Source organism: Equus quagga, chromosome 1, assembly GCF_021613505.1.
Source record: "Equus quagga isolate Etosha38 chromosome 1, UCLA_HA_Equagga_1.0, whole genome shotgun sequence".
NCBI lineage: Eukaryota > Metazoa > Chordata > Mammalia > Perissodactyla > Equidae > Equus > Equus quagga.
This window is the reverse complement of record NC_060267.1, coordinates 21,702,983-21,716,355: the sequence shown is the minus strand read 5'-3', so window position 1 is coordinate 21,716,355 and position 13,373 is coordinate 21,702,983. Positions and strand designations below refer to the sequence as shown.

At 40.5% G+C, this 13,373-nt stretch overlaps 1 protein-coding gene and 1 long non-coding RNA gene across 4 annotated transcripts in view; one reads left to right on the top strand and one right to left on the bottom strand.

The window, feature by feature from the left end:
* The first annotated feature begins 2,721 nt into the window (after positions 1-2,721).
* LOC124237842 (uncharacterized) lies at positions 2,722-4,218 on the top strand. Its single transcript, XR_006888156.1, has 3 exons — positions 2,722-2,801; positions 3,553-3,655; positions 4,108-4,218. It is a non-coding gene; the product is annotated as an uncharacterized LOC124237842 (long non-coding RNA).
* Positions 4,219-9,738: 5,520 nt separating this feature from the next.
* The window catches only part of SCAF11 (SR-related CTD associated factor 11), a 65,424-nt gene continuing 61,789 nt past the window's right edge, over positions 9,739-13,373 (bottom strand). For 2 of the 3 annotated variants that reach the window (XM_046655535.1, XM_046655534.1), the window contains exons 12-15: positions 12,417-12,760; positions 11,264-11,482; positions 10,788-10,907; positions 9,739-10,516 (exon numbers count right to left, since the gene is read on the bottom strand). In XM_046655535.1, coding sequence (XP_046511491.1) covers positions 10,370-10,516; positions 10,788-10,907; positions 11,264-11,482; positions 12,417-12,760 — 830 coding nt within the window. In that variant the 3' untranslated portion in view covers positions 9,739-10,369. The remainder of the gene's footprint in view (positions 10,517-10,787; positions 10,908-11,263; positions 11,483-12,416; positions 12,761-13,373) is intronic. The other variant, XM_046655536.1, reaches the window with a different exon arrangement.

Genomic DNA, 13,373 nt, shown 5'->3' with positions numbered 1-13,373 from the left:
TCTCAGGCTTCATAACAACCTGACGTGTTACAAGTGGGGTAAAGAGGGTTAAGATGCTAAGTACCTTGACCAAGGTCAGATGGCAAGGACGTGGAGCTATGTAGCCAGCACGCCTAGAGCCTAATTATAGAGAGTGATTAGAGTTCTTTCCGCGGGAGTCAGACAGCTAGTACAGACACAAGACACCTATTTTTGGTGCAAATCTTTGTTTCTATTTGCTGCATTGTTTCTATGAAGTATTTTCTTCCTATGCATTTGTTGTCTTTGTAAGATTTTCCATAATTCCTCAGATATCTTTTCCAAGTATTACATTTATTAATTTGGCATCAGTTAACTTCTTAGAGCCAGAAAAACTTTTTGGGGATTCCCTCAACAAAGAGACATTTCTAAGCCAAAGGTTCATAGTAAACTGAAAGCACAGTTCCCACTCAGCTGCTGTCTATCCTAGTGTGTAGTTCGAACAACTGTTAGCTGACTGTTGGACAGTAACTCCTCCTAAACGTTTTTAGGATGTTAATAAGATGTTTGCCTGTGTATATACCTCCCTTAAAGCTCCTTCAGCTTGCCATTTCAGCGGAGCGAGGACCTCTGCCGCTGGTTTGGAGGGTTAAGGAGAGTCCTGCCGGGAGGCTGGGACGAGCTTACGAATGCTACCCAGTAAGCTACAAGGTAAAACCAGGGCCGGAGGAGAATTACAAAGTGGGCCGTTCAGCCACGCGACAGGCTTCATTTGATTGGTAGGTGGGGAAGGCAAAGGGGGAAGGGCTTCGTGGGGGAAGAAAAGTGGCTTTGAATTAGAGCCTTTAAAGGCCGGTAGAAATTGGACAGACCCAGTGGTCAGAGTGAGTCTGGAGAGGTCGGCTTCAGGAAGAGAGGAGATGGTAGACGAACGGGTGCAGGGGTTGGGTAACTAGGAAGAGATGGAAGCTGTAAGCACCTTCCACTCACACAGACAAAATGCGCAGAAACAGACCTCTCCCCAGAATTCCCAGGAGGAGCGGAGTGAGAGAGGCGGCTCAAGCAGAGAAGTGGCTCGGCCACCGGGGGAAGGGAACCTAAGGGGCTTCTCGAAGTGTAGTCGCAAACCAAACATAACTGGGAGGTTGAAGCACCCTCGGTTGAGAGGGACTCCAGAATCCCTGGACTAGACTGGACTGGACGGCCTCCTCCGCTGACGGGGGAAAACGTTCAGCCTTTGCTTTCGAGAGGATGGATTGCCCGGCGCGGTCGGCTCCGAGGCCCTGTTCACGGCCACGCCGTCTGTGACCCATCACACTAGACTGGTTTTCAGGTTGACCCTTGCAACAAATTCGCTCTTGCAGGGCGGTTGCCTGGGAACAGGCAGCTTTCTGAGTTGCACAACCTTTGAAAATTGGCCTCGTTTGTTAAACTAATACCAGTGAAAACAAAATCGCGGGAGCTGAAAGCTGCGACAGGCGAATACAGACAGCCCGACGCGAAGAGTCCGCACAGAACTTCATTCTCCCGCGCCGACCCGCGCGCGCTGATTGCTCTATTTCTGGTTCCCAACAGAAGCACCTCCCTATGCGATGCATTATGCATTATTCTTTCAGTGGGGAATTCTTCCCCCCCCAGATTCATAGATTTCTTTTTCCCATTGGGACAGGATTGAAAGAAAGGAAGAGATGAAGAATGATAGATTTGACTCACAAATCTAAACAATGGCTTTGAGTTAATTGTTGGCTTCTTGATTTTGTTTTTTTACAAATTTTTATTGGGAAAGATAACACATATAAGATCCCCGTCTCCCCAGAAGGCCTTTGCCCCATGTCAATCACAGCCTCCTACCTCCCCACATCAGTGCCACTATCCTGATTTTAAAAGCAATCACATCTTTTGAAGTTTTTTTGATCACTTAAGGGTAGGTCTCTACATACCATCATACAGTTTGGTCTATTTTTGAACTTAATATAGAAAGACAGTGTTGGATTGTATTTTGTTTCTTTTATCTTTCCCTCAACTCGTTCATAACCTCCATCTATATTGCCGCAATGGTAACAGTGCCTTTATTTTCATTGCTGAATGAGATTCCAACATTGATGGCACTTGGGTTGTTTCCAGTTTGGGGCTCTTACAGATGATGCCGTTGAACGTTCTTATCCTTGTCTCGTGGTGCACTTGGGCATGCGTTTCTGTTGAGCGTTTACTTGGCTGTGGAATTGTATCTAGTTACCTAGTGAGAACCGCCATAAAGCAGTTTGCAAATCATGTCCAAGGACGGTCCGTACTGGGTGCTAAGAGACCATAGGACGATCCAGGGCTGCCTCCAAGGAAGTTGGTTTTGGGGGATGGGCAAGAGGCTGGCTTAGCAAGGCTGCTGCCTCCCTCGTTAGCCTGAGCCGGCCGTTCGTAATTGTTTTAAGATTTTGTTTGAAGAAGTTCTGCTGTAAAGAGTTTGTTGGCAATACAGCATATGGAACTTACACTGCTCAGAGCAGGTATTTAATTAGTGTTAGTTGAATTCGATGGTTACTAGGAGTCTGAAGGATGAACAGGAAGAAGAGGCTGAATCGGGTGACCAGTCGGTTATTATAGTTGACTAGGGGAGAGATTGTGAGAACTTCATGAACTCTGGAGAGGGGCATTGGAAACAGACATATGGACGAGCCATTTCCGGTGCCCAAACTGCCCAGGCCGGTTGAGCAGGGTAGACCTGTGATGAGCGGGAAGGCGGGGCTGTGGACTGAGGCCTCTGTGAGCTTTGACTCTCCCACTGACTAGCTCCGTGATCCTGGGTCGGTAACTTGACCTCATCCTCATTTCTTCAGCTGTAAAATGAGGTAAATAATAGGACCACTTTCAGGGTTGTTATGAAAATTAAGGGAGATAATATAAATAAAATGCTGGCACTGGACCAGTAAGAAGCACTCAGGGGCAGCTGGGGCTGCTGTGATGGGGAGTGAACGTGGCACTTGGTAGAGCTAAGGCGGACGTGCTATCGGCTTAAAGAAAGACTTCTTGAAAGGACGACTTAGAGCTGTCACAATGGTAATTTTAGAAGTGGCTATAATTCCTTTGGCAAGTGTGTAAATAAAAACTTGTTTAAAAAAAAAATTAAGTATACACAGCCTGACCTTCCCAACGGCCGGGTTCCTACAAGAGTATGATTGCACCCTGGAACTGTGTGAACCCCCCGGGAACTGTTCAAGATCTCATCTAGAATTTGAAAACAAGGTTTAAAAAAGGGACGGGGTGGGGTGGGGGGCTGTTGTGAGATGCTGCTGCTGCTGCTTCTGAGCACAGGGATAGAATCCAAACGGTTTTTTAAGACAAGCTGTGATCTAATTAATTATGTTGTTCTAACAGAGCAGCTGCGATTGCTACAGGGGCTCTAAGAAAGTTTCATCCCGCTTTGCTTCTTGGCTCCACATCAGCCTCCCCCGGGCTGTAAACCATCCCCTACCCAGGGACGATTAAATTGGTCTGGGGGGAGGCCATGTATTGCTGTTTTTAAAGCTCTGTCTGCCACCCTAAATATGCAGCTAGATCGAAACCCACTCGACAAATTGTATTTCCATCGTTATCCAACAGGAGACAGTGGGAAAACCAGTCCAGGCGACAAGGGCAGAAATTCCCCAAGGAAATAGGAAATTTCAACATTCACATCTATTGACTCACTTCATCCACAAGGGAGGTAGGTAGCACTTTTTTAGGCCACTCCAGCTCAGAGAATATACTCAAGGTCACAAAGTCGTGCCCTAGTTCTCTGCGAGCTTTAAAGCCCCGACCCTTACAGCACGCGTGGCTTTTCTCCAGCGCGCAGAGGATGGGCGGGAACGCGCTCCAGCTGGTTACGGTTTGGGAGTCCACCTCCCTGTGGCTGAGGGGCTTCTCAGCCCGTGCAGCCAGCGGGCCCCGGCAGAGGAGGCCGAGCCCTCCCGGGGAGCTGCGTGTGGGCACCATCCGTCAGTCGCCTGTCACAGCCAGGTGCTCGGGCTGCGGCCTTAGGCCAGTTCGAGGGGGAAGGTGGCAGCTTTCCAGCCCAGAGCAAAGGCTCCAGCCCTTCTCCCCCACGCCCCCCAAACAGTGAGGACTGCAGTTTTTAGAAACGTTTTTTTCTGATCATACAACTTGTGTTCACTGTAGGAAACTTGGAAGCCAAAGAAAAGCATAAAGAAAAAACAAAATCCTCTGCTACCCAGAAATAACCTATCAACAATTTGTATTTTTTGGTCTTTAAAAAAAAAATAAAGCTGGAATATGATATATAATTTGTGTCCTATTTTTTCTGCATTTAACGTTATTCTATTTTTTCCCTGAAAACGTTTAAAGTAGCTGCAGAATACCTTCGTGTGAACAGATCATAGTTTAACCATCCCCCTTCAGTTTTCCACTGTTAAAAATACCAGAAAAGACTATGTGGACCAGTATGTTTATATTATTATGAAAGTGTATGGCCCTTTTAAGGCTCTTTATACTTATTTTCAAATTGCCTTTCACAAAAATTGTACAAATTTGCATTCCCACCAGTACTGAGTTTCCTCATGGTACTCTTGCCAGAACTAAAAATGTTTTTTTCAGTTTGATAAAATTTATAACATTAACAGTAAGCTTGAACACCTTTTCATGTTTATTCACCACTTTTATTGAGCCATTGAAAGATCTTGAGCAGAGTAATCTTTTAATATGCATTTCTCATCACGTCAAACACCTCCTGCTTAAAAGGTTTCAAAAGGTCTTTTTGGGGCCAGCCCAGTGGCGTGGTGGTAAGTTTGTGTGCCCCACTTTAGCAGCCTGGGGTTTGCAGGTTCGGATCCCAGGCGCAGACCCAGCACTGCTTGTTAAGCTACACTGGGGCAGCGTCCCACATAAAATAAAGATTGGCAACAGATGTTAGCTCAAACAAACAAGCTTTTCTTTGCATACTATACCACCTTAAAAACTCACTCTCTCTTCATTCCAGCCATTCTAGGCTTAGGGTTACCATGCTCTCTGGCCACAGGTCTTTTGCACATGCTATTCCCTCTGCTGGCTCTTTTCTTTGCCTAGTTCTTATTCATCTTTTAGTTCTTTTTGTCACCTCTCCCAGGGACTCTCACTGACCACTCTGAGGTCCTATTCCCTATCACAGACTCTTGGAGCACCCTGTAGCCCTCCCCGTTGTACCCTGGATCAGTTACATAAACGCGTACCCGGCTTTTCCCACCGTATTAGATAGCTCCATGACGAGAGGAACAGTATCGTTTTGCCCACTCTTCCCTGCTGTCACACACACAGGAGGCGCTGCACGTTGAATAAATGATGTAGAATAACATGACCAGCGCTATGCTATTAGAGGGTTAGTCTGCAGCGTCTACGATGAACTGATGCGTATAGCATCTAAATAACAGTTTGGGACTATGAAAAGAGGGCAGATAGTAACATTGCTGGCAACTAAAGGAGTGGGGTTTTAATGCAAAGACTTGATACCCAGGAAACAGCAATTGAGAGAATGTCTCGAGATGAGGGGAGAAAAGCAACAAATTCATGAACGATAGCTTCAACATCAAAGGTTTACTATCTCCAAGATAGGAAATATGGCAGTGCTATTACAAAGGCAAACATGAGGAGGCCTAGTGAGACGCAGGGTAAATCACCCTTCCTCAGGCCACCTTCCCCCCAAGCCGAAGTCATGTGTCTCCTTTTCCGCGCTCCCAGTATACCTCACTTTTTATTTCAGCTGTTACTCCTATGTGTTATATAAATGTTAGTTCTCATCTGTGAGCTCAACTGACACCTCAGTCAAGCACGGACTTCTGGCATCTACCAGTCCTACATCTGAATCCTGGCTCTATCAACCAAGTAGCTGTGTAACTAGGTAACTCAGCTAATGCTGTATGCATTTCAATTTTCTCATCAGTGGAGCAAAGATAATTATTAGAATTGGTTTTATAGATCAAATAAGGTAATGCCCATAAAATGTCTGGCACACGGGGCTGACCCAGTGGCAGAGTGGTTAAGCGTGCACATTCCGCTTCAGCAGCCCGGGGTTCACTGGTTCAGATCCCGGGTGAGGACACGGCACCGCTTGTCAAGCCATGCTGTGGTAGGCGTCCCACATGTAAAGCAGAGGAAGATGGGCACAATGTTAGCTCAGGGCCAGCCTTCCTCAGCAAAAAGAGGACTGGCAGTAGTTAGCTCAGGGCCAATCTTCCTCAAAAAAAAGAAAAAAAACCCGGCACATTTTACAAGCTTAATATTACTACTCTTTTAGAAGACTGTGATAAGATCAAACCTGATAACGTGAAGAATCCAAGAATTCTTGACACATAGTAGGTGTGCACTGTTTGAGGAAATTAATGTTCACTAAGACCTTATAAACACAGCAATTGCACATGCTCAGTCACAGTATCGAAGGTGGAATTAAAGGTAAACTATGAGCACAGGAACTGTGGCGTAACTATAAATTAGGGTACTAATTTCAGAAGCAATGTGGCAACATCCATCTAAATAAAAAACGTGCATATCCTGAAACTCAATGTAACCTTGTACACAAGAAGAGAAGATATGTCACAAAGGGTGTTCACTAAAACATTCTTTCTAACAGCCGAAACTTGCACATACCTTGAATGTCCATCAACAGAGGAACACGATATAGCTATTATAATAATAGAACATGGACATCAGAACATACCTTCGATTTATTAAGCGCACTAGCGCGGCAGAACAGTTTACAGAATATAATTCATCTGCTGGGTAAAAAGATCTGTGAAACCTACTATTTTCTGGAAACTTAAGAAGCATTTTTGTAAATGCATTCAAGAGTTTGGAAAGATCAACAGAAGTTTCTGGTGCTTCTCTCTGGACAGAAAAATCAGCTTAGGAAAATAAGAGTTTTACACTAAATTAAATTTAAAAAAATTATACATTATGTGTATGTAATTACACTTAAAAAATCTATTATGGGGAAATAAGACCAAGATATTCCACTTCTAGGAATTAATCTCCAGAAAACAATCTGAAATGGGAACAATTTATGTATGTTTACATCAGTCTTATTTATATTAGCACAATTTACATTTTGCTAATTTACTTACATTAGTAAAAATTTACAACTTACTATCCAACAGTAGAGGATTAAGTAATGGTACATCCATGTATTGGAAAACTATATATATAGCCATTAAAAAAATCATGCTGTAGAACAATTATTAACACGGCAACTTCTCAACACATCAGTGAAAAGGATAAGCTACAACACAGTTACGTGCAGTGATCAGCGTTAACAGTTGTTGCCTTCAAATGGCAGGACTACAGGTGATTTTTGTTTTTCGGTTTCTTGCCTTTTACGAATCTTTTTATTTGGTAAGGTTTTTCTAATTTCCTATAAATGCTGTTATACAGTCACGTGCCGCTCAACGATGTTTCAGTCAACGACGGACTGCATATACGACGGTGGCCCCTAAGATTAGTCCCACACAGCCTAATCCCAAATACCCTAGTGTAGTAGGCTATTCCACCTAGATTTGTCTAAGTACACTCCATGATGTTCACACAACAAAAAAATCACCTAACGATGCATTCTCAGAACGCATCCCAGTCATGACTTGTATGCTAAGAGCTAACTCTAGGCTTGTTTTTACAACTTGGACATTAATGTAACTATGCTGCTAGTTACTTTGGTACAAATCCAAGAAATACTTCAATACAAGTTTGGAAAGAGTCATAATGAGTTGAAAGTCACCATTCCCCAGGAATCCTAATAATAAAACGTTAAAGACACTACTTTGTTTATCAAAAGAATTTATTAGAAAATATTACATACTACGTATCTGTTTAAGAGTATCGTTTCAGTAGACAGCACTCCATCCTCAGACTACAGACAAGGTCTCACAGATCATGGGGCAACCCTGGGATTCTGAAGCTACATCTGTTGGATGGAACATCCGAGCAGTACACACTGGGGCCATTTAAAGGAAGATAATGGAGAAAATGTGGTAATTACCAGAAAAAATTACAAAACTTTTGGAATGTTAAAATAATAAGTAACTATTTTTAGTCTCAAAATTCTAGGCATCACTATAGCCTAAAAACATCGGTCAATGTGACTAGTAAGTTAAAGGGGCCAAGGTTTCAAAGGTCAAGTTAATACTGAATCTTCATAAATAACAAGAAAAATCTGTAACCCCACAAAATGTTTTTGATTAAGTTTGTGCACATGCAAAATCAACGTAAATTTCTGAAAAAAGCATAAAGGGGGAATGTTAAAACAATGTAATTTTTTAAAACATAAAGCATGCACTTTCTAATACATTCTTAAATATTTCAAAGTTTTAAAAGTTTGAATTCTAATCGAGCAACATTCTTCATTAGCTATTTGAAATGCAGTCTGACCAGCACCCCAAGCAGATATGGAACACACACACTTGCTGTCTTCAAGAAAGGTGGAGCTGATTCAGGGCGCTGCTCCCGTCGAGCTGAGACTTCACCTCGTGACCACCGCCTAGCTGTTTCTCCAAACCTTTTAGACATCTTTGCAAAAACTAAATGGTAAAGAGCAAATTTCAAAATGTCACCCAACTCCCAAACATCACTGAAAGAAAATGTAGGAAAAGTAAGCATTGTGTGATTAATCAGTTTAGGCAATTAATTTGCTACAAAATTTCAAAGTGGTAACCAGCTTTAACTCAAAATAGATTTAAAGTTCACATAATTGTCTAGAGTTCAAAACTGAAACAAATGAGGAGGTGTGCGTTCATATTTAAAACACTGTCTTAATATTTATTAGAAGAAATATACTTCCAAACTTGTTTCTCCATCATAATCTAAACACAAACTTTAATTAAAAATATATATAAATCAGTAGAATACCATATTACAAATGCCCAGAAATGCAGAATAAAGATCAAAAACTGCTTGGAAATATTCCTAACACTTTTTGGGATTATACTCATAATCTAATAAAGATTATGAACTAGCACAATCATTATTGGGGCCAACATTTCAAAATATTTTGCCTATCAAAGCTAGCACCAGGAAAGTATTATGCACATACAGTTGAGAAACAGACAGTCTCTACTTCAGAAAAGCACAGTCCTAGAGAGTGTTGCTCTCGCTAGCTTAGCCAGTAGAAGGGGCAGTCTGTCTCACCGAGGCAGAGGGCCATTAACATCTTATCTGAATAGCTTTCCAGTTATTTGGTATTTATTGAAAACTGTTACTGGAATTCCATTTTTCTTCCAAGATGCCAATTACAAAAATGGCACTATGACATTTTTAACTTACCTTTTACAAAAATCAACATATTCTAGTATTTTAAAAAAACAATCAAATCCCTAGTCCCTGAAAGCCTAACCAAAACTCCATTATTTAATCTTCTCCCTTTCCAAAACACAGGTTTCAATGTCTACAATTTTGCAACATGGTTAACGGCCATGATATGGTCACCAAATTAACAACCCTCATTGTAAAGCATTTGGAGATTTCACAAGAGTAAAAAGAATTTCATTAGTGATCAGAGAGATGAGCCACGACCCGAAAGCCACTGAATGAGTCTCATAATTCTACCTCAGGTCCAAGGAAGGGAGGGCCACCACTTAACAGCCACTCTCCAGCTGGCACAAATAATTTAACACCTCTGACAGAGAAGAGATATTATGAAAGAACATAATTCTTACAAAGTGAACATGTTTTCCAAACTGGTCTTCTAAACTCAACAAAGAGTTTAGACTGCCAAAGTGTAAATCCAGCAAATCAAACTGCTTCAGCTCAAGTGGGGGAAAAAAGGCACAAAAGAAAAACAAGCAGCATAACCTTTATTTGGTGATACAATAGGTGAACAGTGTTCAAAGTTCTGAACACTGACTTTTACTCGTGATAATCTGTTTTTCTATCTAAACAATTTATTCAGATGTGTGCTTTAAAAATACACATTAGGAACCCTGCAACTGGTATGATCTGTTATTAGAAATATTTTTCATGGTAATACATTATTCAACTTTCTATAATTAGAGGGAAAAATCATAAAGATCATACTTTATTTTTAGCGGACAGAATAAATGTATTATACATATATCTCTCTTGCAAACCAGTGCACTTAGAAGTTTCTAACTGATGCACTTCATTGTTCACGTCAAAAAGCTGTACATCTCCAGGATCCACACTGCAACACAGTCGTAGGAAAAACGCACATCCTTTAACCCCTTCACTTTCTCTTGGATTTGCTTTTGTTTGGAGGGGAGGAAAGGATATTGAAGTTGCAGTGCAGAACTATATTTATTTAGAACAAAACATTATATCCTACATTAAAAAAAATAATTTTATCAAAACCAAATTTCAATCACAGTTATGTATGATTTTCAGCCAAAGGTACATGTTGAAATTGCACTTTGCAGTTATCTTGATAGTGTCCTTTATAGTGCGCCCCATCTCAGCCTATGTTTTTTTCAGTAGACACAGGTTCTTCCACAGTTTTCTTTTGGCTCCCCTTCCGTGAATACTTGTACTTGTCTACATAGGCTTTAACCAGATTTGCCACTTTAGTAGAATTTACTTCTCCACTCTTACTATGACAAACCTATGAAAAAAGGAGGGGAAATATTTTTTTCATATCTAAAGAGATTAAAGCAAAATGGAAAAGCTTTGTGAAAAACAAATAACCCCAAAGAGATAACCAGACATTTCTACATTTCATCTCTCATATGAACTTATTGAAAAGGTAAAAAACCAGACACGAATTAGTAGAAGCTAGCTTTTGTTACTATTTTAGTTAGACCTAAGCATTTCTTTGTTAAAATAGAGATGGTTCAAAACAACATGTATATAACTCCACTAAAGCTATAACTTACTTTATCTACTGCTTTCCGTACAATCTCTTTATATTCTTCCTTGGTGATATCTTTATTTTGGTAAAATGGCTTAATGGCCAATTTTACCTCCTGTGCTGCTTTTTCTTGAATTTGTAATTTCTGATAAGAGGAAAATGTATAATTATCATTTGCCCAATCACATACTTTCAAAAAATTTATTTAAAAATATGGAATTAAATAGACTGTGCATTTACATTATTGAAAGAAACTCTTCAAATATTAGTGTCATATGTACAAAATACTTATTTACTAATACACACATTTATAAAAATAATTATGAAATATCACCAGTTACTCACTGGGCATCAACATATCTAGACAGAACTCTTCAAATAATATTGGAATTTAAGACAATCAACAATAAATTCCCTTCACCACTTATACAATAGAAAGCTGTTATTTTTTCATCTTTATCATATACAGAATATGTAGGTTGCTCTCAACCTTGAACTTGCCTTGTCTGTCTTCGAGCTATCTGCGCTGGCTTCCACTGTAACACTTACTTTGCTTTCTGCCAATTTTACAGCAGCATTAGAGGCTTTGCTGTGACTTGATGACGAAGTATTACCAGAACTTGGTCCCTGAACTGTTCCCGTGTTTCCTGGGGCTGCTGCTGGAGCAGGCAAGACTGGTGTACTCATGTTACTACTTACATGAGAAGCACTAGGAATACCCTGTTTTAAAGAGTTATCATCAGTTAATGAATTATTTGTATTCAACAGTAGTCTTTTAGTCACTATTAGAAATAACATTAAAAAAATTCAAAGGAATTCAACCTTAAGGCTTAAGAGAAATGCCTATTTTAGTTCAGTTTATATCTAAAAGACTCTGAAGAAAAATGGGTAACATTTTTAAACAGAGCCCTATTTAAATACATCAAGATGACTCAAATTGTATATGTGTACTGTAATGTTCTGACAGCAACACTAAAAACAACAAGAAAGAGAAGAATAGCATTTAAAAAATACTATCTAATGAAAATTAACTAAACTGCCCCCATTTTAAAGATGGGAGAAAATGAGGCAATGAAATCAAATAGCTTGCAGTGGGTTGACAGCAGAAAAAAGATAAAAGACCTCAAATTCTGGAATCCCATTCCCCTGCTCTTCCAATTATATTTTGCTGTCAAGATTCTAGAATTTCTGAAATGTACACGTAAACTATAAGCAACACAATGTTTACAAATTATTTAAATTTTCTACATGGCTCAGTTTTATCTGGTATTTGTCTGAACAAGAAAATACAAGCTTCATCACAAGTTCCCACCACCTAAAAAGTCCAATAAATTAGGGACAAATTTTAAAGCGCCCACCACTTGATTCTAGTTTGGCTCGTAACTTGGTCTTCTTAATCTGACAAGAAAACTTGTCTGGATATCAGTAACAGCATAAGTGTGGCTTAGATTTGATAATAAGCATTCATTTTCTTGTTTGGGGGTGGGGGGTCTTGGGAAGGACAGTGAAAGAGGGGTTCTGAAGGTTCACCATAAACCTGATCAAATGAGCAACTGTTTCTGGCTGCCAGGAAGCCCTTTCTTGAACACCTGTCCCTAATAGCTAAATGTCTACAATGGCTATGTTGATTAAACTTGAGTTGCTAAAAACATACCTGCAATTGCTTTCCATCTGGCTGTGAAACGATGTAGTTGACTTGGGATGGCGGAGGAGGGGGTGGCGGTGGTGGCAGTCCCTGAGTTACACTGGGAGGAGCCGCTACCTGCATGAGAGGCACTCCCGTGTGCAGATGCAAGGGTAGCTGAGGATGAATGTTAAATGGATTACGCTGGATGTTCATCAAAGGAGCATGAACACCCACTGGATATGGGAAGATATTCAGAGGCTGGTGTTGTGCATTCATTTGTTGTTGCATTACATTCATTTGTGGTTGCATCATATTTATAGGTAGCTGAGAACCATCAGCTTGTTGGTTGGTTTGGTCTTTAAGGTTAGAATCTATCAAAAGAAAAAAGGCTTGTGAAAAAAATCATGTTACAAATTCCTTTAGAGAGAGAAGGAAAGAACCACTGGTTAAAGTAAAATTCAATAGCAATTAATGGACTCAAAACACCTAAACCCACCTCCAATTATGTAGTTTAATCCCGTCATTTCTAAATAATGTGGGCTGATTTTCTAACTAAAAGAAAACATTCAACTTTTTTTTTTTTTGAGGAAGATTAGCTGTGAGCTAACATCTGCTGCCAATCCTCCTCTTTTTGCTGAGGAAGACTGGCCCTGTACTAATATCTGTGCCCATCTTCCTCTACTTTATATATGGGATGCCTACCACAGCATGGCTCGATAAGTTGTGTGTAGGTCTGCACCAGGGATCCAAACCAGCAAACCCTGGGCTGCCAAAGCAGAGTGCACCAACTTAACCGCCAAGCCACCAGGCCTGTCCCTCAACTAAACTTATTTTTAAAAATAAGTTCAGATAACATCCGTCAACATTAGCAAAGAATCAGTAGTTCAAGAAACTTACTGACTAAAGAAATAATCATATAAAATTTAATGAGGTTACTACATTACAAGTAAGGTTAATCAATTTTTCCTTATTGTCAACAACTTT